Below are 27,549 nucleotides of genomic sequence, written 5' to 3'. Positions count from 1 at the left end.
TTATGACAATATCGTCAGCGTATTGTAGAATATGCAGATTCCTTTTATCAAGGCCCAATTTTGGCGGGAGAAGATTGCTTTTCTCCATAAATGTTCCCAGGTCAACAGTGTAGAGATTGAACAAAAGAGGGGCAAGAACACAGCCTTGCTTTAAACCGTCTCCGATTGCAATTTTTCTGGAGACAGTCTTTGGGCCAGTTTTGATTCGCAACCAAGTGTTCTTGTGCAAGGAGATAAGGGCTCCTAGCAGCCTCTGTGGAATCCCCCATTTATCCAGTTTCCTCCATAGAATGTTGCGAGACACTTTGTCAAAGGCCGCGCTGTAGTCTATAAAGCAGCAATAGAGTGGAAGATGGTTTTTTTGTGCTGCTTGTTGACTCAGAATGGCCAAGGTTGTGATGTTATCTATGGTGGAGCCGAAGATCGAAACCCTGTTTGGAAGTATGGTAGAATGTTGTTTTCTGATACCCATTAAAAACTTAAGTAGACACCAGGCATATGCATTCGCCTCAAGATCTAATAGCGTGGGGTCTCCTTTCTTAAATATGGGGCATAAGATCGAACCTAGCCATGAATCTGGTAGCTGACAGGTCGTAAACACGTTGTTATATATCGGGGCCAAAAGTTCGGCCCACTCTTCCAGAGCGCATTTGAATACCCCTGCAGGAAGGTCATTGGGCCCGTCATTTTTCATGGCCTTCAAATACTTGGAGACTTCGGCTGCAGTGGTCAGCTCATGGATTTCTGTCTGGGTGGAATCGACACGGTCTCTTAGTTCGATCACCACAGGATCCGCCGTGTCGCAGCCATATAGTTGAGTCACATGCAGGGCCCAATCATCTTCACGAACTGCTTTCCCTCTGTTGTTATTCGAGGAACGGAGCTTGTTCATATAGTTCCAGAACTGGGACAGGTTTTTGCCCCTTAGCAGGGCGAATATTTTTAGCCACTCATTCTGTTCTTTTAGTCTCTTAGCATCCCATGATGATTTTTTGAAGGCCTTGGTCAGTAAGGCCATGTTGTTGGTGGAGTGCACAGTGCCGTTCAATTTATGCAGGCGCACGGCCCTCCTTAGGGCTTTCCTTTGAGTGGCTAGCACTGGGTCGAAGGTCCGCTACGGACGTAGCCCGTAAGGTCTATATTGAGCCTCGGGACCCGTTAAGAGGTCTTGTAATTTGATGATAGCGTTATCCCGCTGGTGACGTAGATCTGTGGTAGCATTGTGCTTGACCTTGGCAGAACCTGATGTGTGCCATTTGATTCTTCTTACTAAGGTGTGGAGTTCGACCTGCGTTGAGTGCCCCACCACAGTTATTTCAGCGGCGGTTGGCACTAGCAGATGCATTTTTACGGTTAACGGGTTATGATCGCTCTCGTGACGATGGGGAATTTCCATCCGGATTAATTTATTTCCCAGAAACGGTGATAGGAAAATATAATCAGTAGTCTAGATGTACTTAAATGTTGGTAAAAAATGAGCCGCAGGGTTCTGTTCTAATATAATTTGCTTTGCTGAGCGTAGATTGTAATTAATTAGAAATGTAATCATGGCTTCCCGCTCTTTGGTTTTGATGGCTGGACGGGCATTGGTTACCAGATGTTTGATGTTGAAATCCCCTAATAGCAGTACCTCTGTGGGTGCAAATTTCAGCTGCTAATGTTGTCCTGGGCTCTTCGTATCTTCTTCCCTTGGTAAAAACGTTCTCTTGGATCGGTCTAATATTCCCAAAGTGCACAGTGATCATAAAGTAGAAAACAGTTGCACATTCGTGGTCTTTGTGAAAAAAAAGATGTGCTTAGGCTGGGAGGAATGTAATAAATAGAATTTAGAAGATTACTTTTGATGAACTTTTCAGTTAGTGCTTTAAAAAAATATATACATCTATGTACACTTCTTGGGTGCAAACAGTGGCTACAACGAGTTATACCGGGATCAGGGAAGACTACACTAAAACACAGATCAGTAAGCTGGAGTGAAGAGCCAGGGTTTGAAGTCTCTACCTAACAACAAGATGGCTATAGATCTGAATTTAGATAGTACACTGTTCCATACGTTTGTTAACAGAGGGCAAAAGAAGGAGAAAGATCTGTCAGGGAAACTAGGACATTTAATTCAGGGAGCACAAGGAGGCTGGTGGACATAGAAGGTAAAGATCATGCTAATAAATTGACTTCTGTGAAACTAGGGCCATCATTGGCCAGAGCCTTATGACGTATGGACAGAGATTTTTTTTCAAATCTGCTATTGAATAGGGACCCAGTTCAAGGCAGCTACGCGCTTGAGGTGAGGATGATGTTAACATGCCCAAGAAGGACCAAGACTAGCTTAGCTCCCAAGTTCTTAAGCAAATGAAGACATTTGAGCATATTTTGGGTAATTTGAGATAGGTAGCATTTCAATAGTGCAAGTTGGACCCAAGATGAAATAAGTGCTTGCTCAATGGTATTACAACAATGTTAGAAGGAATGCCAGGACTCTGCAAAGAGTTCTGAGAACGATTCAGAGAGTTTAGGAATCCAGGAAGGGAAACCCAGCCTATTATCAAATGTGATGGTGATGGGGAGTGGACGTCCACATCAGTGCGGCCACCAGTAATCATAGCAGATCGATTGGAATCTTGACCAGCTAAGATTAAGGTCTCTGTCTTCTCTGAGTTCAATTTCAGTAGTTGAAGGTTGTACAGGAAGCAGCATCTTGTAATCAGGCTTTAAGATTTTTTGAATAGAAGCCATGTTTGATTGTGAAAGTTTATCTATCGTCAGGTGTGTGTTGTCAGCATAAGTAAACAAGCATTTGCAATACAATAGGTCTCGTATTAGTGAAAGTTTGAGCTGATGATTGTTACGTTTTTTTTTTTTAAATATCCCAGCGAATGTCTGACATAATATCGACAGACAGAATATCGAAATACAAAAATATCGGAGCAAAAATATCGACATCAAAAATATCGGAATCCTATCTTCATAAAGGTAAGTACAAAAATATCGAAAAAATAATATCGTAGTACAAAAATATTGGAATCAAAAATATCGTTTTTTTAAATGTATTAATAATAATGTAAAAATAATTTTAAAATACATATAATTTTACAAATATTAAATAAAAATATTAAAACAAAATTAAAACTAATACATATACATTTAAAATAAATAAAACACTTAATAATTTAATGTAATTTTTTTAATGTTATTTATTTGATTTAATGTAATATTTTTTGGTTTTTACCCTGTACGCCTGTACCCCAAAAACCCAAAACTGACCCTGAACCCTAAAAATATCCCTGTACCCCAAAAACCCAAAACTGACCCTGAACCCTAAAAATACCCCTTTACCCAAAAACTGAAAACTGACCCTGAACCCTAAAAATACCCCTTTACCCAAAAACTGAAAACTGACCCTGAACCCTAAAAATACCCCTTTACCCATGAACTGAAAACTGACCCTTATCCCTAAAAATACCCCTTTACCCAAAAACTGAAAACTGACCCTGAACCCTAAAAATACCCCTTTACCTAAAAACTGAAAACTGACCCTGAACCCTAAAAATACCCCTTTACCCAAAAACTGAAAACTGACCCTGAACCCTAAAAATACCCCTTTACCCATGAACTGAAAACTGACCCTGAACCCTATAAATATCCCTTTACCCAAAAACTGAAAACTGACCCAGAACCCTAAAAATACCCCTTTACCCAAAAACTGAAAACTGACCCTGAACCCTAAAAATACCCCTTTACCCAAAAACTGAAAACTGACCCTGAACCCTAAAAATACTCCTTTACCCAAAATTAATTAATATTATTTAATTACCAACTAATTATTAATTAACAATAACAATGAAGTAAATATATTAGCACATTAGCTGTAATTAATTTAATTTAATAATTAATATTATTTTTCCCAATTAATTAATTAAGAATAACAAAAAATTATATAAATTACTATAATTAATGTAATTAAATAATTAATATTAATTAATTACCAACTAATTAATAATTAAAAATATGTACAAATTATATAAATTAATTAACTAATTAATATAAATTAATTAACAATTAATTATTAATTAAAATATGTACAAACATATATTAATTAATTAATTATTATTAAATTACTTCCCACCCTATTCCCCTATAAACCCATAACCCGCTACAGAACATATTTATCAATTAATCTAATTAAAAATTATTTCTCAATTAATTAATTAATAATTCCTACTAATTAATAATTAATTTAACATAATTAAATTACTTCCCACCCTATTCCCCTATAAACCCACAACCCGCTACAGTAGTAAAAGACAATATTTAATTAAATTACATTAAAAATAAATAATAAAACATAATAAATACAATATAATATGCACTAAATGTATTTAAAAATCTATAGCTGGGGGTGGACTTTCTGGTCGCCCGCTCCTCTAATCTTTCCGCGCCCCTCACTGTCGTCCTTGTCTATCGCCCTCCCCTGAGCATGCCTCTGTTTGTGGCCTCCCTGCAGGAACTCCTCGCTACGCTTGTAGTCAACAACTCCTCTGTTCTCCTGCTAGGTGACTTTAATTACTGGCCTGGCGACCCCAGGGAGGACTTAGCGTCCAAGGACTTCACGGCCACTCTCTTATGTCTCAACCTTAAGTCCCATGTACTGGTCCCTACTCACAATCTTGGACATATTCTGGACCAAGTCTGGTCATCCCAGGACATAGTTTCCCCCCCCAGCATCCTCCCTTGTACCTGGTCCGACAATTCCCTCATTTCCTTCACTATCAACATTGGTTCCCCTCACAAACCCCCTCGTCCCAAGAATGTTTTCTCACGTAGCTGGAATCGCGCTGACTTGCTTTCCCTCTCTCATTCCCTTGCTTCTTCTCCTCCCGACCTTACTGGCATTTCCCTTGACTTACAGGCCGCTGCAGTTGGCAACTGGCTATCTTCCGCATGCGATTTAGTAGCCCCTCTTAAGTTAGTTAAGTCCATTCGTCCTCATGAGGCTCACCGTTGGTTTAACTCGGAGCTCAAGATCCTCAAATTGGAACTTAGACGCTCTGAGCGCCTTTGGCGCCGTAGCTACTGCCCCGACCTCAAGGCCAAACACAAATCTCTTCTTAAAGAGTACAAGAAGGCCATTCTGGCCACAAAGACCAAGTATTTCTCCGAACAAGTAATCCTTTCGGCCAACAAATCTAAAGAAATCTTCTCCTTGGTCAACAATTTGGCCACCTCTGATCGTGCTTGTCCTCACTTTACTCCTTCCCAGGCCCTCTGCTCTTCTTTAAACGACTTCTTTATCGAGAAGATCGTTAAAATTAAATCCAACATTTCTGTCACTCCTTTTACTCCACTTCATTCTGTCCCCTCTGTCTCTAAATCTTTCTTTTCCTCTTTCCCGCCCCTCTCCTTTGACTCTTTCTTAGCTCTGCTCACTAAAATCAAGTCTGGCTCTCCCACTGATTGTGCCCCTGCCCGCATCCTTAAAACTCTCTTCTCTTCTTGTCCTGCTACCCCCCTTTCCCTCCTCAATGCCTCTCTCTCCACCGGATTGGTCCCTTCTTCATTTAAATCTGCTATTGTTTCCCCCATTCTTAAAAAACCTGGTCTTGATTCTTCTCTCCCTTCTAACTTCAGGCCCATCTCTCTTCTTCCCTATCTTGCCAAAATTCTGGAATCCTACGTCACTTCCTGTCTCTCTACTTATGTCGAACAGAACCAACTCCTTGCTTCTCACCAAGCAGGTTTCCGCTCGGGTCATTCGACCGAAACTGTGGTGCTAGCCGTTCTTGACGAGCTCAAAGCCAAGGCTGACACCAACTCTCCCCAAGCTTTGGTTCTCCTCGACCTGTCCGCTGCGTTTGACACGGTCGACCATAACATTCTTTTGGACCGTGTCAGCGCAGCGGGCATACGAGGCCCCGCCCTTTCCTGGATCACGTCCTTTTTGACAGGACGTTCTCAAGCTGTTCACCTCCCCGGCTTTTCCGCTCTGCCCCTCCCGGTGCCCTGTGGGGTTCCCCAAGGCTCCTCCCTTTCTCCCCTTCTTTTCAACCTTTACATCCATCCACTTATTTCTTCCCTCCTTGAGCTGGGGGTCTCTGTGTATAACTACGCAGATGACCTCCAGCTCGTCTTTGATCGTTCTTCTTCTTCTCATTCCCTATCTTTCTTCCACTCCACCATGGTCTTTATTTCTGGGTGGATGAGCGCCAATCACCTCAAGCTCAATCCAGACAAGACTGAGCTTGTCCTGACTGGCGGCTCATCCAGCCCTTGGTCCCCTGCCTTCTGGCCCCCTATTCTTGGCCCCCCTCCCACCCCGGTTCCCTCCGTTAAAACATTGGGCATCAAGGTCAGCCAGGACCTGTCCATGCATGGCCAGGTCAGTGCCGTGGTGTCCTCCTGCTTCCTCTCCCTTCGGATGATCCGGAAAATTTCCCGCTTCTTTTCTCTTGACTCCCTTAAAATCATTATTTCTGCCCTTATCACTTCCCGCCTTGATTACGGTAATAGATTGTTCGCAGGCATTCCTGCCTACGAAACCCGCCGCCTTCAAGCAATCTAAAATCAGGCTGCCCGTCTCATCTTTCACTTGCCCAAAACCCATCACATCCCTCCTGTCCTCAAATCCCTCCACTGGTTACCCATCCTGCAGAGATCTTTGTTCAAACTAGGTTGCCTTGTTTATCGGGCCCTTGATCACTCTGCACCGGCTTTCATTAATTCTCTGATTTCCCTCCACACCCCTGCCCGCACTCTCCGTTCATCTTCCTCTGCCCTCCTCACTGTTCCCCGTTTCCACAAAACTCGCACTGGTGGAACTAGATTTTCTGTTCTTGCACCCCGGTTCTGGAACTCCCTTTCTTCTCTCCATGCGCTCCATCCCTATTTTTTCACACTTCCGTAAAGCGCTCAAAACTTTTCTGTTCGCCCTGGCCTACCCCCGCTAAACCTCCTGGCCCTGTCTGTTCTGTTCCTTAGAGCTCTCAGCGCCAGGAAGCCGTTTTGGCCATCGTGCGCTCTACAAATAATTTCATTCATTCATTCATTCATATTAGTAACATCGAAGTTATTTATTTCGATATTATTGACATCGATATTTAAAAATTCGATATTACTGATATCATACTAATATCGATATTAAGACTGTCAATATTACTTACCTTCGATATTTTGTCCCATCGATATTTAAAAATCGATATTATTGTATATTGATATTTAAAAATCGATATTTTGTCTGTGTACCATCCCAGCAGTAGCATAAGTAATAAAGAAAATCCATGAAGAAAGGAAAGGGTGCATTACCAAAGGCTGTTACTAGGTGTCCCTGTAGAGTTTTAAAGGGACCTATATAAGCCACTTAAGGTACAGCACCCTTAATGCAATTATAAACAGAAAAGATTTAGCTGAGTATACGTTTCCACTTCCACATTTCTTGTTTTAATTGGGAACAGGTGGATGCTAAATCAGTGGAAACGGGAGGTACTGGCTTGAGTTTCCCATCAGTTACCACAAAATGTAAGTGGTGCCTGGCTTTGGAATCAGGAGATAAGATTCAGCAACACCCTGTGGTGTTGTGTGCTGGGACCCATCTATACCACGAATAGCAGGGGTAACCGCTGGGGACGTATCTGCCTGGCAGAGTCTATGGAGCATCTTACTTGACTTATTGCCCCTTGGTAGTTCCGGTGCTGTGATGCCTCCCAGATCTCCTTTGCTTCGCCCATAAGATACAGCTAAGATCCTGTTGCGCCTGCAGCAGGTTCCGTCGAATAGTAGGGTTAGGATCAATATTGAGATGTGACTCCAGAGCCTCCAACGGTTCCAGTCTTGCCCGCTTTTCATTCTTGCAATAACTAATAGCGGCACTGCGGATCGTCGATTTTAAGGCTTCCCATAAAATAGTCTGAGAGCGGGCAGTGGGGCAATTATCCTCTAAATAATGTAGTGACCACTTTATGGAGCATATCCTGGTATGCTGGGTCCCGTAGGTGCAACGGGGACATACGCCACCGAAAGGGGGGTTTTCGGGAGCGGGAATGAAACTGTAGACTAACTGGAGAATGGTGGGAGAGCCCGTGGGGCAGTTGGAATTGGACTCTGGTGGATAAGAATAGCTACACCTCTGGAACCCCGAGTAAACCCAGCTTGACATACATGGTGAAAACCGAATCGAGCTAGACAAGGGTCCTTAGTGCCTAATAAATGGGTTTCCTGTAGGAGTAGGATGTCAGCCCCATATCGTTTTGCTTGCCGCAAAATTGCCCCCCGTTTCACTTTGATGAGGAGACCCCTGACATTCCAAGACACTACTGTTAGATCCCCAATGATAGTAGCATCACCTGACATTATCACCACTTGAAATTAAAGGGAGAAGAGCACGGAGATCATGGCCTATCTTTGAAACTAAACATAACTCAAACATATCAAAACTAAATTTCCCTAAACCTCCCTCCCCCCACCTCACACTGCCAATAAATAGGAGTATCTGTCGCAGTGTGTGGAACAGGAGAACCCCAATGAGGGATCCCCCATTCCCACACCAAAGGATTCCTTCCCACCCCACAACCATACAAAACAAGGAGCACAATAAGTCTGTATCTATGCTGTCCCATAGTCGTACCACACACCCACCCTAAGGAAACTATTGTTATCAAGGTTCTAAACAGAGCAGTCCCAAAATAACTTGAGCTTTGAGTACTTATACGGCTTCTGGACTGTCAAGGTGGCCACTCCGGACTTGCCGACATCCTGCTTGATCCGGAGCCACGTTGTTTTTTGGATTTGTTTCCCCGTGGCCGTTGACTACGTAAGCTGCGAGAAGAATCTGAATCAACCACAGGTGGAGAGTTTGGCCTAAGTTGAGGGCGCTCATCTGTTCATGTGAAAACGGCCTCGGAGTATCAAAGAAGAAAGATTTGGAGTTGTAGATCACGAGCATCCTGGCTGGATACAGCAACATGTATTGCAAGTTCAGCTCATGCAGTCTGAGCTTCGCAGCGGTGAAGGATTGGCGTTGTTGCTGGACCTGGCGTGTTTAATCCGGGAATACCATAATGGAGCGAGAGTCATGTTGAAAGCCGTCTTTGTGAGTTCTGGTGAATCGCAAGATTGCGTCCCTTTTGGCATAATTCAAGATTTTGGCATCGACTGGCCTGGGGGCCGCACTTGGGGGAGGTTTTTGCATCAAGGCTCGGTGGGCCCGCTCCATTACGAAGGTCGAGGAGAGGAGATCATTTGGCATGATGTCTGTGATCCATTTGGCGATGATATTGGTCATTGAAACATCCTTGCATCCATCTGGCAGACCTACAAAGCTTAGATTGTTGCGCCTTGCATGACCCCCCACATTCTCCATCCTGGTGGACAGCTCCTGGGACACCACCGTGAGCTTGTTCACTTTTTTTTGAAGGGTGGGCACCGTGTCCTCCACCGTCGAGACCTGGGTTTCAACCTCAGTGATGCAATCCACTGCTTATCAAAGATCTGCGTATAAAAAGGAGACCTCGGAACCCACCTCACCTATCTTGGCATCCAGGGTGTCTTTGGCATGATTGATTGCCGCCAGCAGGGCCACATTATCTGGAGACGTAGCGCCCTCATTCCCGCCCATGGCCCCCCAGTGGTTGATGTGAATTGATCGATGGTGCCCTGTTTGGGGTCTGCTCCCCCGGGTCTGTTCTTGCCCATCTCTGCAGGTGGCCCTGGACTCGGGGAAGAGGAGCACCATGGAGTAGGATTCAGCGTAGGTCCCAAGTCGGGCAGTGCCGACGTTGGAGAAGATCAGCGAATCTTTCAGGTGTGCCCACCCAGGCTGCCCAACAACACCACAGAGGCACGGCGGGCGCCCAGTCAAGCCAAGACGTAAACCATCACCCCACATCGTGGCTACAGTGGATGCAGACAACTTGTGTCGCAGGTCGACAAGCAAAGATCATGGAAGGGGAATATCTGTCTTCCTATGGCATCCCTCAGTCCTCGCTAGGCAACAGTTCCCTGAATGGGGTTTGGACAGGCTGGCAACCCCACACTACATCTCTGTGTGGGTGGTAGCGGTGCTCTGGGCCTCGTCCTCTATAGGGCCTAACAGCATCTGGACATCGCCGGAGCGGCAGACAGTGCCACAGCCCCAGCGGGGCCGCTCAGCCAGTGAAAGGCAAGAGGAGGGTGCCGGCAACAATGAGTAGTAGCATGGGTGTCAGCTTCGAATTTACTCCCACCTCGTTTGGTGTGTTCTGTGCACTCCAATCGCCCCTCACCAGCTGCGCTACTCCACGCCGGATCGGATCGGCCGAGCCAGTCGCAGGCACCAGTGCTGCGCCGATGGTGTAGTCTGGATAAGTGTGAGCTATGTCCAGCGCAGGCCGCATCCTGTTCTCGGCCTACTGTGCCGCAAAATGGTGTCTTGTGAGGGGGAGGGGTGGTAGCAGCGCTCCCCCACCAATTCGGAAGCCCCCAGGTCTCTCGCAGTGCACTCCCAAGAGCGGGGGCACACCTCACTGCCAGCCCCCACGTCCAGGAGCCTCAGTCACCAATGGAAAGGGGGGAACTCTGGTTCACCGGCAGCAGCGTCCCAGGCCAATCCAGGCACAGGCTCCGTACTCATCACCCAGGACATCACATGTGGAACCGACGCTTCTACTGCGGCGTACAGTCGAGCTGGGCCACCAGGAACTGGCGGCTCTCCCCAAGCAGGTCTGACCGAGCCCGGTGTCACTGAGGGTGCTGGCTGGATCCCCACAATGCAGGCAGGCAGATCGATGGGTCGCGGCGAGTGCTGTACGCCGGCCCAACCGTGCCTCCAGTCATGCGGGGAACTCAATGGTGGGTCTCCAAGCAACGGGAAAGGGACGACGGCACCCCAACCTCGAGTCCAGGTCTAGTCTCCGCACTCGCGCGCGTGGTCCCGACAGCCACCTGCGAGCTCTGCCAGCGCCTCTCCGGCTCGCAGAGCCGCACCCACCTCAGAGATCTCAGCACCTCAGCTCGGCCGGGCCGTCGGGAGAAGGCCCAACCAACGCCTCTCCGGAGCTCTCCCTCTCCAGAATCTCCACTCCGGCACAGCAACCCCAGGAAGGAGCAAAGCACGATAGTCCCAATGTTAGGGCATCGGCCGCTGCAATTTTTAACTCCTCTGGGCAGGATATATGTAGGATATCAACGGATTTTCGGCGTGGGTGGACGGAGTTTGGTCAGGCTGCATCCACCATGATGGCTACCCAAGCCATGCCCCCCTTGAGGGACATTTTTTGTCTATTTGTTTTCCTGATACTCAGGAATACACATAAAAATCAAGCCACAATTTTATCTAAAAACATGCATATTATATCTCTCATGGGCACAGGACAGAAAAGGGGCACCCAGATCATTTGTGGGGTAGAACTGAGTCACCAAAAATGTTGAAGGAAAGAGAGAACTCAAACAAGTCGATCTCATTTTAAATCATGTAGCGCTGGTCCTGCAGGACACACGCCCCTATGTATACTCCTCTGTGTGAAGGCTCGAGGGCTTCCATGGTATATCCATTGAAAGAGGCTTTGAGGTGCCTCTGGATCTGTTTTGGCATTTTGAGATTTTGAGCTCTATGGTACCCAAATAAAGTTTTGGCACATCCAACATGAAAATCTGCATGTTATGCCCGACTTTGAGAGCAGTGATGGTGCTATTTATCGTACCCGATGAATTCTAATACCTGAGAAGTGAGATAATATCGGGTGCGGTAAATTGTGCAACTTTTTCTGGCCTGAACTTAATGGTTGCCGAAGTGGGCACGTATGGCTCAAAACACTGTGATGGACCTAGGCACTGGTCAGGCTCCTATGGAACTCTTAGGTGGGTGATGATCCTAGCCGTGACGGTCAGCCAGCCTGATTTCATAGATGAGGTCATGGTTTAGGTGTTTGCGTAGCCCATCTTTGTTAAAGTTTTCCTCAGTGTAGACACATTGGGACCACTTTGCAAAGGTATGAGTAGTTACTTTATGAGGGGGGAGTTTCCTTACTCAGGACCGAGTCTCCACCCATGGGGCGGAGCCTCCACCCAGCGGGCAGAGGTTCATCCCCCGTGAACTTACTACTCCTAACTTTATCGTTGTGAATACCCAAATGTAGGAAACTTAGTCTAAAGTCTAAGTTTACATTTGTGAATTGGACCCATAGACTTTCCACACTCCGCTCATCACGATGTCCAACCTGGTAAGGACCTGGGTGCCAGGAGGTTTGTTAACCAGAGGAACCTGACATGAGTAATAACATACAGAGTATATGTCTCTTGTGTAATATGCTGCAATATTGCTGCAATTGGGAATCCTATCTGATCGAGGTTGCAGCTCACTATTCCAACCTCCCCTGGATATGGATCACTCATGGCTACTGCAGTGTAAATGCAACCTGCTTTAAATTAAAAAAGCTTGTTCGGGAGATCCCAGATCTGTACCCATTTTCAGGCGTGGAAAGACCACGTCTGGTCAACACTGCTGTTCACTCAACCTTCAGTCCTTCTGGGATGCAGGAAACTGCACCCTGACCTGTGGCCCTCATTCCAGTCTAGGAAACTGAGGGCTAATAAAGAGCTTAGAGATTGACTAACTCTGAATTAAAGATTTTCAGAACACATTATTCTACCCCCTAACTCAATTACATAGGAGGCGCTTTTCTAGAGAGAGAGAGATCTGCTGTAATTAAGAAGCTTAGCAGACAAGGATGAACCTAACCACAGTCAACATGGAGATGGCATGCAACAGCAGAAGGTGCTGGGAGCTGCCAGGGCTGGAAGCCTCCTGGGGTGGCCACACCTCGCATCCTTTCCTTTTGCTTAATTGCTGCTGTGGAATCCCCCTTGAAGTCATTGAGTGGAATCTGCCTTTGAGACATGGTCTGGCAAGGACCCACCCCGGTGCTGCCAGGAAGGAGATCCTCGCTCATTGATGACTACCGGCGTGGTGGCAAGATGGGACCTGAGCAAATACCTGCAATGCACTGAGCCTCGCTTGGGGGCCATTGGACGGGAGCTCCAGCCGCGCAGTGATAATGATGCCATCGCTGATGGGGAAGGAAGTAGATTGGCAGCTGCAAACTTTTCAATTCCAACAGAGTCTGGAGATGCTAATTACCCGTGGTACCTAGGCAACTGGTAAACAGACGTCAGGTTATCCACAACTGGGTGCGTAAACTGTCGCGTCTTTTTACTAGTCTGGTCAAGATCTTGGATCAGATCTTTCAAATGGAATAAACCAATTTATGGTTTTCAAACAGCTGCTACTTCAAGTTTCAAGTTTATTTGATTAGCGCAGTTAATTAAAACCATTGCTATAAAATATCAACATTAGCACAGTTATCATATTAAAAACGAAACTGGATAAAACACACTATCAGGATTAAAAAGTCTATGCATATAAAAGCAGACTTATAGTTACCAGTGTGATCACACTACTGAGCTAGGCCAGAAATAAAATAGATTAAAACAGGAGGTGCTAAACCATGGGACAAAAAACGTCTGTGATGAGTTTTGGGGGGGGAGGAGCTGCAAGCACTGGGGCCAAAGAGGGTGAAAAAAGATTGTCCAGGAGTCTTACAAACTTTCCAATCCTTGCGAGCGCTTGAATGTCTGAAGCAGTAAAACACAGGGCCGTTGCCTCTCAGCATGACCTAATGCCCCATTTTAAAAATACGTGTTTTAAGAGTAATCTTCTAGGGGCATCCATGACAGGGCAACGCACAAAAGATGCAACCATGATTCAGTGTGGTAGGTGCACAGTCTGCAGGCCCCCCCCCTCCTTTGAAGGCGCCAATCTGTAAAAGGCCGTAGAGCGCAGGCCTAGGAGGCGCATGAACATTATGTTCTTCCGAGCCACTGCATTTAGATTTTCCAGCAAATAAGATTGTGGTACCCCAGGATGGTATGAGATATTAAGGGGGAGCAAGACAATAGGTGTTTTTAAAGCCTGGAGGTCCATCCGATGGGAGATTAGTTTCACCTGCTTATTGATAACTTTTTTCCAGACTGGATATGGAATAGTGTCTGAAGTTAGTAGTGAGTTGTCGATCTCTAGCGTTTTATGGCCTTTGTAATCTGACGATTCCATGGATTTCCAGGACTGGCAAAGGTTTCTTTTAGCCGGGATTTTAAGGTAGTATCTGCAGCTTTTAATGACCTTATAAAATATTTCAGAGTATCTGCCTCGCAATAGATGGATTGTCTTTGTAGGCCCAGCTCCAAACGTAGTCTTGCCCTCTAAATGAATTTCGGAAGATGAAAGATTTTTTTGTAGGTGGAAACTTGGGTGAGGTCAAGACTAGCAGAGCATGCACCAGGGAAGGCCTGATGCCCATAGTTAAAGGCAGGGAGTAGTGTAGCTTTGATCACCTTCAAAATGGGTTCTGCGGAGGGGCTGCTCGGGGTCTGGTTCAGTCGGGTCAGGAAGTATGTTATTGCACCTGCTCTTTTTTTCAAGGCCGCTAAGTGAGCTGATGGTCTAGAAGACTCGCAAAACCAAACTCCCAAATAATTGTATTTTGTAGTTGAATTGATCTTTGCAGGCCCAATGTGCCACCTTAGACTTCTCTTGTTCTTACAGCCGCCGAATATCAGAACCATGGTCTTTTCCTGATTGATTTTTAAGGCGTTGGCGGTGTTATATGTATGGAGCTTGCTTAGCGCTCGTTGGAGCCCCGATTTTGCCTGGTCCATTATGACAATATCGTCAGCGTATTGTAGAATATGCAGATTCCTTTTATCAAGGCCCAATTTTGGAGGGAGAAGATTGCTTTTCTCCATAAATGTTCCCAGGTCAACAGTGTAGAGATTGAACAAAAGAGGGGCAAGAACACAGCCTTGCTTTAAACCGTCTCCGATTGCAATTTTTCTGGAGACAGTCTTTGGGCCAGTTTTGATTCGCAACCAAGTGTTCTTGTGCAAGGAGATAAGGGCTCCTAGCAGCCTCTGTGGAATCCCCCATTTATCCAGTTTCCTCCATAGAATGTTGCGAGACACTTTGTCAAAGGCCGCGCTGTAGTCTATAAAGCAGCAATAGAGTGGAAGATGGTTTTTTTGTGCTGCTTGTTGACTCAGAATGGCCAAGGTTGTGATGTTATCTATGGTGGAGCCGAAGATCGAAACCCTGTTTGGAAGTATGGTAGAATGTTGTTTTCTGCTACCCATTAAAAACTTAAGTAGACACCAGGCATATGCATTCGCCTCAAGATCTAATAGCGTGGGGTCTCCTTTCTTAAATATGGGGCATAAGATCGAACCTAGCTATGAATCTGGTAGCTGACAGGTCGTAAACACGTTGTTATATATCGGGGCCAAAAGTTCGGCCCACTCTTCCAGAGCGCATTTTAATACCCCTGCAGGAAGGTCATTGGGCCCGTCATTTTTCATGGCCTTCAAATACTTGGAGACTTCGGCTGCAGTGGTCAGCTCATGGATTTCTGTCTGGGTGGAATCGACACGGTCTCTTAGTTCGATCACCACAGGATCCGCCGTGTCGCAGCCATATAGTTGAGTCACATGCAGGGCCCAATCATCTTCACGAACTGCTTTCCCTCTGTTGTTATTCGAGGAACGGAGCTTGTTCATATAGTTCCAGAACTGGGACAGGTTTTTGCCCCTTAGCAGGGCGAATATTTTTAGCCACTCATTCTGTTCTTTTAGTCTCTTAGCATCCCATGATGATTTTTTGAAGGCCTTGGTCAGTAAGGCCATGTTGTTGGTGGAGTGCACAGTGCCGTTCAATTTATGCAGGCGCACGGCCCTCCTTAGGGCTTTCCTTTGAGTGGCTAGCACTGGGTCGAAGGTCCGCTACGGACGTAGCCCGTAAGGTCTATATTGAGCCTCGGGACCCGTTAAGAGGTCTTGTAATTTGATGATAGCGTTATCCCACTGGTGACGTAGATCTGTGGTAGCATTGTGCTTGACCTTGGCAGAACCTGATGTGTGCCATTTGATTCTTCTTACTAAGGTGTGGAGTTCGACCTGCGTTGAGTGCCCCACCACAGTTATTTCAGCGGCGGTTGGCACTAGCAGATGCATTTTTACGGTTAACGGGTTATGATCGCTCTCGTGACGATGGGGAATTTCCATCCGGATTAATTTATTTCCCAGAAACGGTGATAGGAAAATATAATCAGTAGTCTAGATGTACTTAAATGTTGGTAAAAAATGAGCCGCAGGGTTCTGTTCCAATATAATTTGCTTTGCTGAGCGTAGATTGTAATTAATTAGAAATGTAATCATGGCTTCCCGCTCTTTGGTTTTGATGGCTGGACGGGCATTGGTTACCAGATGTTTGATGTTGAAATCCCCTAATAGCAGTACCTCTGTGGGTGCAAATTTCAGCTGCTAATGTTGTCCTGGGCTCTTCGTATTCTCTTCCCTTGGTAAAAACGTTTTCTTGGATCGGTCTAATATTCCCAAACTGCACAGTGATCATAAAGTAGAAAACAGTTGCACATTTGTGGTCTTTGTGAAAAAAATGATGTGCTTAGGCTGGGAGGAATGTAATAAATAGAATTTAGAAGATTACTTTTGATGAACTTTTCAGTTAGTGCTTTAAAAAAATATATACATCTATGTACACTTCTTGGGTGCAAACAGTGGCTACAACGAGTTATACCGGGATCAGGGAAGACTACACTAAAACACAGATCAGTAAGCTGGAGTGAAGAGCCAGGGTTTGAAGTCTCTACCTAACAACAAGATGGCTATAGATCTGAATTTAGATAGTACACTGTTCCATACGTTTGTTAACAGAGGGCAAAAGAAGGAGAAAGATCTGTCAGGGAAACTAGGACATTTAATTCAGGAAGAACAAGGAGGCTGGTGGACCTAGAACGTAAAGATCATGCTAATAAATTGACTTCTGATGAAACTAGGGCCGTCATTGGCCAGAGCCTTATGACGTATGCACAGAGATTTAAAGAGAATCTACTATTGAATAGGGACCCAGTTCAAGGCAGCTACGCGCTTGTGGTGAGGATGATGTCAACATGCCCCATAAGGACCAAGACTAGCTTAGCTCCCAAGTTCTGAAGCAACTGAAGACATTTGAGCATATTTTGGGTAATTTGAGATAGGTAGCATTTCAATAGTGCAAGTTGGACCCAAGATGAAATAAGTGCTTGCTCAATGGCATTACAATAATGTTAGAAGGAATGCCAGGACTCTGCAAAGAGTTCTGTGAGCGATTCAGAGAGTTTAGGAATGCGGGAAGGGAAACACAGCATATTATCAAATGTGATGGTGATGGGGAGTGAACGCCCACATTAGGGCGGCCACCAGTAATCATAGCAGATCGATTGGAATATTGACCACCAAATATAAAGGTTTCTGTCTTCTCTAAGTTCAATTTCAGTAGTTGGAGGTTATACAGGAAGCAGCATCTTGTAATCAGGCTTTAAGAGCTTTTTGAATAGAAGCCATGTTTGATTGTGAAAGTTTATTTATCGTCAGGTGTGTGTCGTCAGCATAAGTAAACAAGCATTTGCAATACAATAGGTCTCGCATTAGTGAAAGTTTGAGCTGATGTTTGTTACGTTGTTTTTTTTTTTAAATATCCCAGCAGTAGCATAAGTAATAAAGAAAATCCATGAAGAAAGGAAAGGGTGCATTACCAAAGGCTGTTACTAGGTGTCCCTGTAGAGTTTTAAAGGGGCCTATATAAGCCATTTAAGGTACAGCTCCCCTAAATGCAATTATAAACAGAAAAGATTTAGCTGAGCATACGTTTCCATTTCCACATTTCTTGTTTTGATTGGGAGCAGGTTGATGCTAAATCAGTGGAAAAGAGAGGTACTGGCTTCAGTTTCCCATCAGTTACCACTAAATGTAAGTGGTGCCCGGCTTTGGAATTAGGAGATAAGACCGACAGAATTTGGGAATTTATACTGGAGACAAAGATTGAGAAACAACATATTAGACAGGCAGGAAGCACGGAGGCTTTAATGGTAAAATACTCAACACACCCATGCATCAAGGCACCTAATAAATTCCAGACATAAAAGCAAGGATGTCTCAACAGAAACAGCCGACCTTTTATAGCTCCAAGATCACCAGCAGAAGTGATGCTGCACTTTATGGTTTTAAGACACGTTACACGGGACATGTTCAACGGGATGAAAGCGCTTATAATTATTACCAAGTTTTGCCCTGATGGAAGGCAATGGCAATTTCTAGTGAAACACGTGCTACTCTTTTGGCACTTTCTCCATTTACTCGTCACACATTTACATCAACCTTCAGGATGGAATTTCCTTTAAATATTAAAGGGCTGGGTTTAGGCTTTAAAAGTGTCTAGTTCTACACAACAGTACAAATAAATGCCAATGCAAGCCAAGAATGGACACCGATTAAAAGCATAAATATTTGCTTTATTAATGCATTATGAGCCTGACCCCAGGGAGATGTATTGTATTTCTGAGTGGAATATAGCCAACACTTTTTTCTGCAGAGCAAGCAGCAAAATGGTAACTAGAACACAAATAATGGTCGGTGAATAACTAAAGGATTAGTAATTACTTAGGCATCTGAAACTGGGTGTTTTGATGAAGAAGAAATAACAAGCAGTGTTGTGAGGGTGCAGTACCGAATGCTGTCACTAGGTGTCCATTGAGACCTCTTTTGGTCACATATAGTACTGCACCCCTGTACATTGCAAGGAAAAGGATATGGCGCAGTGGTGAGAGCTGCCGACTGGTGAGCGGAGGATCAATGTTCGAGTCTGGTGTCGCCTAAATATATTGTGATAATGGGCTGATTGTTTAATTCCCCCCAAGCCCATGGCTTGGTGCACTACATGGACTGGGCTCATAATCACAGCACTATCAGCCAGATTCATGAAGCCAATTTGCGATCGCAATAGCTGCGAATTAGCAATTGCGATCGCAAATTGAGTAAAAGCAATTCATGATAGTGAAAATAGCAAAATAGCGAAATCGCTAAATACAAATTGCGATTTCGCAAAGAAAATCGCAGAATCCCGGAACCAGCCCATTTGCGATTTAGAAATAGCGAGAAACCATGGATTCTGCTAAATCAAATTCGAACTCGCTAAATAATCTCAATCGCCATTCAAGAAAAATCGTAGATTGCAAAAAACACGATAATCGCTATTTGCGAGGCGCTATTTAAGGAGAACCCAAACCAGGTGGTAACCAGCAAAGAAAAAAAGAAAAAAAAAGAGTTAACTACAAACAGGTGCAGGCCTGACCAAACACACTAAAGGACATGCAGCTGGAGCCTGAGGATTCTCACAATGCCAGGACTCTACATGGTGGTCAGGCGGCGTCGGCTACAGCAAGCAGCACAGAACAGGCGTAGGATCCAGGAACGGATATTCCGTCAGCATGTCACCCTTCTGGGCCAAACCAGGGAGCAAATCTATGCTAAGTACCGCCTAAATGGGCCAATGATCATTAAGCTGATCCAGGACCTAGACCCCCTGCTGCAGCATCCAACAAGGAGGACCAATGCCTTTCCCACCCATGTGCAGGTATTGTGCAGCCTGCACCTACTGGCCTCCGGAAGCTTCCAGCGGATAGTTGCTGTCGCAGGGGGGATATCCCAGCCCATCATGTCCCGCTGTCTAAGGAGTTTCCTGGATGCAATGCTGACCCGGCTACACCACTACATATCATTCCCCACCACCCAACAGGACATAAATGACACCAAGCTGAAATTCTACAACATTGCACAATTCCCGCATGTAATTGGATGCATTGACTGTACCCATATCCACATGTGCCCACCAGCACAAACGGAACACATGTACCGCAACCGCAAGTCCTACCACTCCCTCAATATCCAGATGGTGTGCAACGCAAAGAATTACATCACGGACATAGTGGCACAATATCCGGGCAGCACGCATGACTCCTTCATCTTCCGGCACAGTGGCATTCACACACGACTGGCCAGGGGAGACTTTGGCGAAGGACACCTACTAGGTAAGTACACATGCCCCCAAATAGTACACTGTGAGCATGTATCTGCGCAGAATAGGCACTCACCCTGTGCTTATTACCCTCAGGTGACAGCACCTACGGTCTACGTGAGTACCTCCTCACCCCATACCTCAACCCTGCCACACCACAGCAACGGCGTTACAATGCTGCACACATACAACAAGAAATTGCATTGAGAGGACATTTGGCCTATTGAAGAGCCGTTTCCGCATACTGCACAAGACTGGTGGGGCCATCAAATACACACCTGAGGTCTGCTGCCGCATCGTGGCCGTGTGTGCAATACTCCACAACATTGCTACCAAGCGCAGGATACCAGTGGAGATATCTGGCAGTGAGTCTGACGGGGACAACCGGCCGCCTCCACATGTGCGTCATGCACGCGGAGAAAATCCTACTGAAGGACACAGGCGCTGCAACCACATCACTATTAACTGTTTCTAGTGCACCCATTCCCCTCACAAAACACTGCACTCATGCATGACAAATGTAATAATGACATGAGTGTGAATCAAGTTAGACCATTAATCTTTATTGTTTATGCACAATAAATTGGCCTTTAGTAATTCTGGTGTCTCATGAAGAGAGTATTACTCCATACCTCCCCATGCTGGTGTAGTGGGTTTGCAGGGGTGTACTGCATGGCCTCCCTCAGAGGGTCTGAGTCCTCATTGTCGGTTACGACGAGACGCCCCAAGTCGTCTCTCTGTATCCTGAGGGACGGTGTTGGCCCTAGTTGCTGCGGCGACGTGCAGGCATCGGTGGCAAGGATGCACTGCTGTTGGTTGACGCTGCCTCACTCACGTCGTCAGGCCCCTCTGCTTCTCCATGGGCAGTGGCCTGGCTGCCGAGCACTGCTGCCGTAAGCAGATCTAGAGACTTGGCCACATCCTGGCAACACTGCACCATCTGGCCCTGCATGGCGAGTGACCTGCGTGCCAGTTGTGATGTTGCATTCCCAACTACATGGTTAGATCTTGTGTAGGCCGATAGGCAGCCAGTAGTTGGAGGTGGCGTCGGCGGGTCATGTCCTGCTGGGCTACCAGCAGCTGGCTGTTCTCTCAGACAGCAGCGGTCATCTGGGCAATGTTTTGGCTTGTCGCCTGCATCTGGGTGAGAATCGCTGCCAGGTGACGCGCCTGTGTACGATGCACTGCCAGCATGCGGCGTTCGATGGCCAGGCCAGGATCAGGTATTTGAAGTGCCCTGCCGGTGCCTGCTAGGCCCTGATGCTGCTGGCACCTCAGTGCGCTGGTGTGTGATCTGGCTCCAGCTGTGCGCCTCATCTGCCTCCTAGGCGCTGGTGGTGGGGCCTGTACCACTGCTGTGGCTGTTTGCTGGGGTGTTGGCTGCACGGCTGTGGCTGCAGGGGTGGCCCTGTCCGCACGGGGTGGTGGTGGTGGGAGAACTGCTGGTGGCTGTGATGGGCCCGGTCATTGGGTGGACTGGCCCTCACCCTCAGTGTCCTCCTGGGTCTCGGCGATGTGCAGGGCCTCGCTATCTGTGCTGGCTTGCTCAATGTGAAAGGGTGCATGATTAATGTTATGTATCTTGCACAAGCAATGTTGATACATGCATGCAGGCTTGCTTTCCCTGACTGGCTTTTGGACTTACTTTTAATTTACTGCTCTGGCTGTGTTGAGCTAACTAGGGGTACATGATTTCACTACAACTACCACAATGCAATGGGGCTTTTCTGGTGTGCATGGGCTGCATTGTTGGCGAATGTCATATTGCTAGCTCAGGAGTCATGGGCATTGTTGGGGGACAGGGTCGCAGTCGCATGGCACCTTCAGATTGTTGGCTGGGTCGAGACGAGTCCAGCTGCATGACCCCCACGTAGGCTTCTGGTGCAATGGTGTCCTCTATCAGGTCCTCCAATGGGGTGTTCGGTGTGGCTACAGGTTCCCCTCCACCGGTGGCCAGTCGCTCCCCAAGCCTCTCCGCGATACGCTCCTTAGAACTACCTCCCAGGTCGTACCAGAGCTTTTTAAGGTCATCAATTGACCGCTGGGTCACCCCAACCGAATTGACCTTAGCGCGGATGTGCTGCCAGATCCTGCGCTTATCTGCCTCTGGCACCCTCCGGGAGTCATTTCCGAAGATCCTTGGAGACCCCCTCAATTAGATGCTCCAGTTCAAGTTCCGAAAACTTGATTTTGCGCTTTCTCTCCTGCCCACTGCTCCCTGCTGCATCCTGGGACATCTTGGTGAACATTTTTCCTATTGGGGTGCTGCACAGTGTAAGGTTTGGTGCTCTTCAGTATCCTGCTACCACTCCCTGGCTCTGTGTTCTGTTTGTGGGTGTGGTAAGCCGACTTCCTGGTTGTGATGTCATCAGTGGGCTCGAAATACGACTTCCCGTTTTTGCGATCTCGCAGTTAGCGAGATCGCAAATTGCGATTTCGCTAATTGCGAGGTCGCAATTTCTACATTGAAAATAGCCGATTCTGCGATTAATATGCGATTGTGGCAAGATCGCAATCGGCAATTGCGATCGATTGCGATTCGCTTTTTTGCATCGCATTTCTACATGAATGCCATTCTGCGATTTTCAAAATGCGAAACGCTAGTTTTCGCAATTTGCTAATCGCAGAATGGTACCTTCATGAATCTGGCTGTATGCCCTTTCAAATAATGGTGAAGCATTCCATAGTCAGGTGTCGATTGACTACACGCCTTTATCTTTTCAAACCCTTGGAAGCATAGAAATAAGGAGTATCACATAACTCCAGTCAACCAAACCTGATCTTTTCCGGCTCCTCTTTTAATAAAAGGAAATACTGCATCACCACTTTAAATTATTTAAAATGATTGGGGGCTTTTTATTTTTAATTCACATCCATAATTTAAATTCTAAATAGTGACTCTGCAGTTTCTATTTTTAATGCATATCCTCAATTTAAATTGTAAGCAATGACTCTGTACTTTTACTTTTATTTTAATTTTAATTCACATCCTAAATTCAAATTCTAAACAGTGACAGAGCACATTTTTCATCAGATACTCCTTCTGAATTTCTTTAGACAAAGGTTCTTAACCAGGGGTCGTGATGCCTGCTCAGGATGTCTTTAACTTCTTAGAAAATGAAATAATATTAACAGATTAATAAAGTATATCTGAATAAATAAGCAAAATGGAAACTTTAACATTTTAAAACGTTCTTTAAATGTAAAGGTATTTGAAATTTGAGGCTAGAAATTAAGTTGATGTCGAGAGATTGATTTGTAGGAGCCGTGCAAGTGCATCAAACAGAATACTGTATGGACGATGAGTGGACGCAATTGAATTTCGCGCTTTCACAACTCTGCGTCAGTGCCAGAGCCTTAAGGCAGCGTGATGTACTTGGTCTGCATGCCACGCTAGGCATCTGACATCCACATACATTTCTTTCCTAGGGAGTAGCTTTCACTTTCTTTTATTAATGAATTGTTTGTCCTTTTTCTCTTTCTCTCCTCCAGTGCAAGATGTCACTCAATGGCCAGCGGGGAGAGTGCTGGTGTGTCGATCCAGTGACTGGCAAGAATATTCCAGGAGCCCCCACTGTGCGGGGGGACCCTGAGTGCCCCCAATATTTCACCAGTCACAAACAGGAGGAGCGAGGAGCGTTGCCCCTGCGTCTACAGTAACCGGCCTCAGAGCACCGCGTGGCTTGTCGGGGGCTAGGGCTTTAACCAAGTTTATTGTCTGTATATAGTGCTCAATGGTGCTTATAGTCACATCTGCTGCTCTTGTGGGGAGTTTCCTTTTTGTGTTTTTTTTTTTACATGAGGGCATGTGTTCCCTCACCCAAACATAGTAGTACTAAGAGAGGGCCATTGGGGGGAGCCAGGGTTGTGTCAAGTCACTTATGGTGCAGAGTGCCTCTCTACTTGTATGGCTCACTGTGCCCCAGCCCGACCATCCCTGCAGAAGTCCTGCTAGAGAATCAGCCACTGATATTCCAGTAGACCTGTGCACCGCTGGTATCGGTTGAAATATGTAAAAGTCATTCAGTAAAGCTTGTGTCATTCATGATTAGCAGGCTGTGGAGTAATGAATGCAAATTAATCAATCAATCAATCAATAAGAATTTTTGTAAAGCGCACTACTCACCCGTGAGGGTCTCAAGGTGCTGGGGGGGAGGGATGCTGCTACTGCTCAAACAGCCAGGTCTTGAGTAGTCTCCTGAAGGTCAGCAGGTCTTCGGTCTGGTGTAGGTGGATGGGGAGGGTGTTCCAGGTCTTGGCGGCCAGGTGGGAGAACGATCTGCCGCCGGAGGTCGCTCTTTGGATGCAGGGGACGGTGGCGAGTGAGAGGTCGGCGGAGCGGACCTGGCGGTTGGGGGTGTAGAAGGTGAGTCGTCTGTTGAGGTATGCAGATCCGGTGTTGTGGAGTGCCTTGTGTGCATGGGTGAGGAGCTTGAAGATGATCCTCTTGTTGATGGGAAGCCAGTGCAGGTCTCTTAGGTGGAGTGTGATGTGGCTGCTGCGACATGGAATGTATAAGTATAGACACGGTAAAAGGTGATTGGCAAAGTTCATCTGAATAGTATAGCGGTAATGGGTAGGCCTGTGAGAATGGCTACATTTTTTTTCGGAATATTCTGCCAGAATTCTGCAGGAATTTCATGTTATCTCGCGTGAAAATTAAACATGCAGCAAACCTTGTGTTCCAGTCACGTGAGGTGTTATGTTATGGTATGTGGATTTGTAGAGTGCAACTTATTACCCGTGAGGGTATCCAGGCACCGGGGCAGGATTGTGGGCCTGGCGGTGCTCCTAGTTGAACAGCCCGGTCTTCAGCTTCTTGCGGAAGTTAAGGAGTGTAGCAGCAGTTTTGATGTGTTTGGAGAGTTTGTTCCAGTTTTTGGCTGCGATGAAGGGGCAGGCGCACCCTCCAGCCTTGCTTCTGCGGAGGCACAGGACTCGTGCGAGGGAGAGAGAGGTGGGGAGTAGTAGTAGGTGGGATGGTAGAGTGGGAGTCGGTCGTGGTTGTAAGCTGGTTCTGTGTTGTGAGGGGCCTTGTAGGCGTGGATGGGCAGCTTACACTTGCAGCATTTCTGGATGGGGAGCCAGTGAAGTTCAGTGAGGGAGGGAGTGATGTGGGTGCTTCTGGGAATGTCTTGGATGAGGGTCGATAGTGAGCAGATTTGCGACGAGGCAATCCTTGACTGCCTCTATGGTGCTGGTAGCAAAGGGCATCCAGTTGGCACAATAAATGTGAAAATGTCTCAGTTAACAGGAGCTGAGATGGCAAAATGCCTTTTCACATAGGATAAAATATCCCTTACCTTTCAAGAAGTATGTCCAGTGTGTACCCTCTTCTTGGTATTCCAAGCCTTTTGTCGTCTGGTGAATTACCTTTGCTGCCCCGTATTAGATCTGAGTCACCAGATAATCACTTTGCAAACAGAAATACTGACCAAATTGGCACTAGTTGCTGGAGTCTTCATGTAGATGTGTTAGACTACTCTGTACGTTTGGAGTGCGGCGCGTTAGTGCCCCCTGGTGGTGATCCGGCAGAATACTACATTCTTTTGACATTCTGGTGAGGGCTTCAGTCTCCAGTGCTTTCTGTGCAGCACATTTCATGAACGCTTAATAAACTCAAGTGCCTGGAAGCTGTACAGTCAGTGAACACTATACAAGCTCACGTATTCATGAAGCCCCATTAAGGCAAAGACAGGTATAACTTTGGTCCGTGGGATACTGCAAATCAAAGACTTTACTATGGAGGGAGAGGAGGATAAACGCGGTTTAGAACAAGAGAGTGCTACAGAAATTCATTTCAACTTTTCAGACTTATATGAAATTGTAAAATGCTGTTGGATGAGGGAGGAGGAGGGAGGGCAGGGTCATGTATCTGTAATCTTTGGGCACATTACTCGACTTCTGACTGTACAGATGAAAATATATCGTTTCTCGTTTGCTTCTGTTGCCTCAAATAAAATCGGTGTACTGATTGCAAGTGGTTATTTTTTTCAAGAGTAAAGCATATGTGGCTTTATTACTCAGCCGCCTCTAACTTCCTCACATTAGAAGCTCCATTTGTAAAATGGCCGGACTGGAAACCAAAAGCACCCCTGGCAAAGAGGTCACATCAGCTCCACTCCCTTACTTCTCTTTCTCTCTCTATTCATCTCTCTATCCATCTCACTCTCACTCTCAGCTCCTCTCTCCTTTTCTCTCTCTCTCTCTCTCTCTCTCTCTCTCTCTCTCTCTCTCTCTCTCTATCTATCTTTCTCTCTCGCTCTCTCTATCCATCTTTCTCTCTAACTGTCTCTCTCTCTCTATCCATCTCACTCTCACTCTCAGTTCCTCTCTCTCTCTCTCTCTCTCTCTCTCTCTCTCTCTCTCTCTCTATATATATATATATATATATATATATATATATATATATATATATATATCTATCTATCTCTCTCTCTCCCCCTCTCTCCTGCCCCCGCTCTCTTTATCCATTTTTCCTTCTCTATTTTTCGCTCAATATTTCTCTCTCTCTCTTTCTATCTATCTTTCTCTCTCGCTCTCTCTATCTATCCATCTTTCTCTCTAACTGTCTCTCTCTCTCTATCCATCTCACTCTCACTCTCAGTTCCTCTCTCTCTCTCTCTCTCTCTCTCTCTCTCTCTCTCTCTCTCTCTCTCTCTCTCTATCTCTATCTCTCTCTCTCCCCCTCTCTCCTGCCCCCGCTCTCTTTATCCATTTTTCCTTCTCTATTTTTCGCTCAATATTTCTCTCTCTCTCTTTCTATCTTTCTTTCTCTATCGCTCTCTCTGTCTATCTCTCTTTCTCTACATCTGTCTCTCTCTCTCCCCCCCCCTCTCTCTCCTCCACCCCCCCTCTTTCCACTCTCGCCCAAAAGAGCCCATGCACCTGCTGTAATTAATCAAAGCTGGCGAAAGTGGCCGAGGTGGCACCTGCCTTCAAAAACGGATCTCCAGCCCCTGGGGAAATATCTGATGGAATGAGCAACCAGTCTAGCCCTGATATTTAACAATCATGGGCAAAGTGAATCGATCTCACCTGTAACAGACCGGTGCAGAGCTGTTAGCATGAGTCAATGTTTATTTTGTTTTTTTAAATAGCAGCTGCTGTATCAGCATACACGTGTGGCTAGGCACGGGCCACCATCTTGGAACGGTTTTTCTTTATGACAAAAAATATTCCAAGACTACCCCTGGTGCATCAAGATGCATGTGCAGGGCTGGCTTTAGGGCGGTCGCACAGGGTGCTGACTTGGAGGGTGGGCACTGACCTCAGGGAGGGTCCTGTGTTCAGTTTATGATTTAACTTCTCATTTAAAAACACCTGCTGCAGAGTTTTATGTGTGGCCAGCTTTTAGGCAACAATAAATATGGCAAGCTATCTCTTGTGATTAATGTTCTTACCAGAGAGAGATCAGAGTTTTGTCTAGTGGCAGTTTTGACTTATCATAAAGTACCACAGAGTGTTAATATGCCTGCTGCAAAGAACAGATCTGTATTTTATAAGGCTAGCTGAGTGGATTAGTAAAGACAGACTTTACTTGCGCTCTAAAACAAATGAAATGTATGTGAGAGAGGCTATGGAGAGCTGAGGAGCACTTTTGCCGGGTGATCCGAGGAGGAGGCGCC

The 27,549-nt window shown here is 46.0% G+C and overlaps 1 protein-coding gene across 1 annotated transcript in view; it reads left to right on the top strand.

The window, feature by feature from the left end:
• IGFBP2 (insulin like growth factor binding protein 2) overlaps positions 1 to 25,890 on the top strand; it is a 369,361-nt gene extending 343,471 nt beyond the window's left edge. The window contains exon 4 of the mRNA XM_086954489.1: positions 23,414 to 25,890. Coding sequence (XP_086810615.1) covers positions 23,414 to 23,581 — 168 coding nt within the window. The 3' untranslated portion in view covers positions 23,582 to 25,890. The remainder of the gene's footprint in view (positions 1 to 23,413) is intronic.
• The last annotated feature ends 1,659 nt before the right edge of the window (positions 25,891 to 27,549 follow it).

This window comes from Lissotriton vulgaris, chromosome 2_1, assembly GCF_964263255.1.
Source record: "Lissotriton vulgaris chromosome 2_1, aLisVul1.2, whole genome shotgun sequence".
NCBI classification, from domain to species: domain Eukaryota; kingdom Metazoa; phylum Chordata; class Amphibia; order Caudata; family Salamandridae; genus Lissotriton; species Lissotriton vulgaris.
The sequence above is the reverse complement of the archived record's forward strand: the minus strand, read 5'-3'. Positions and strand labels throughout refer to the sequence as shown.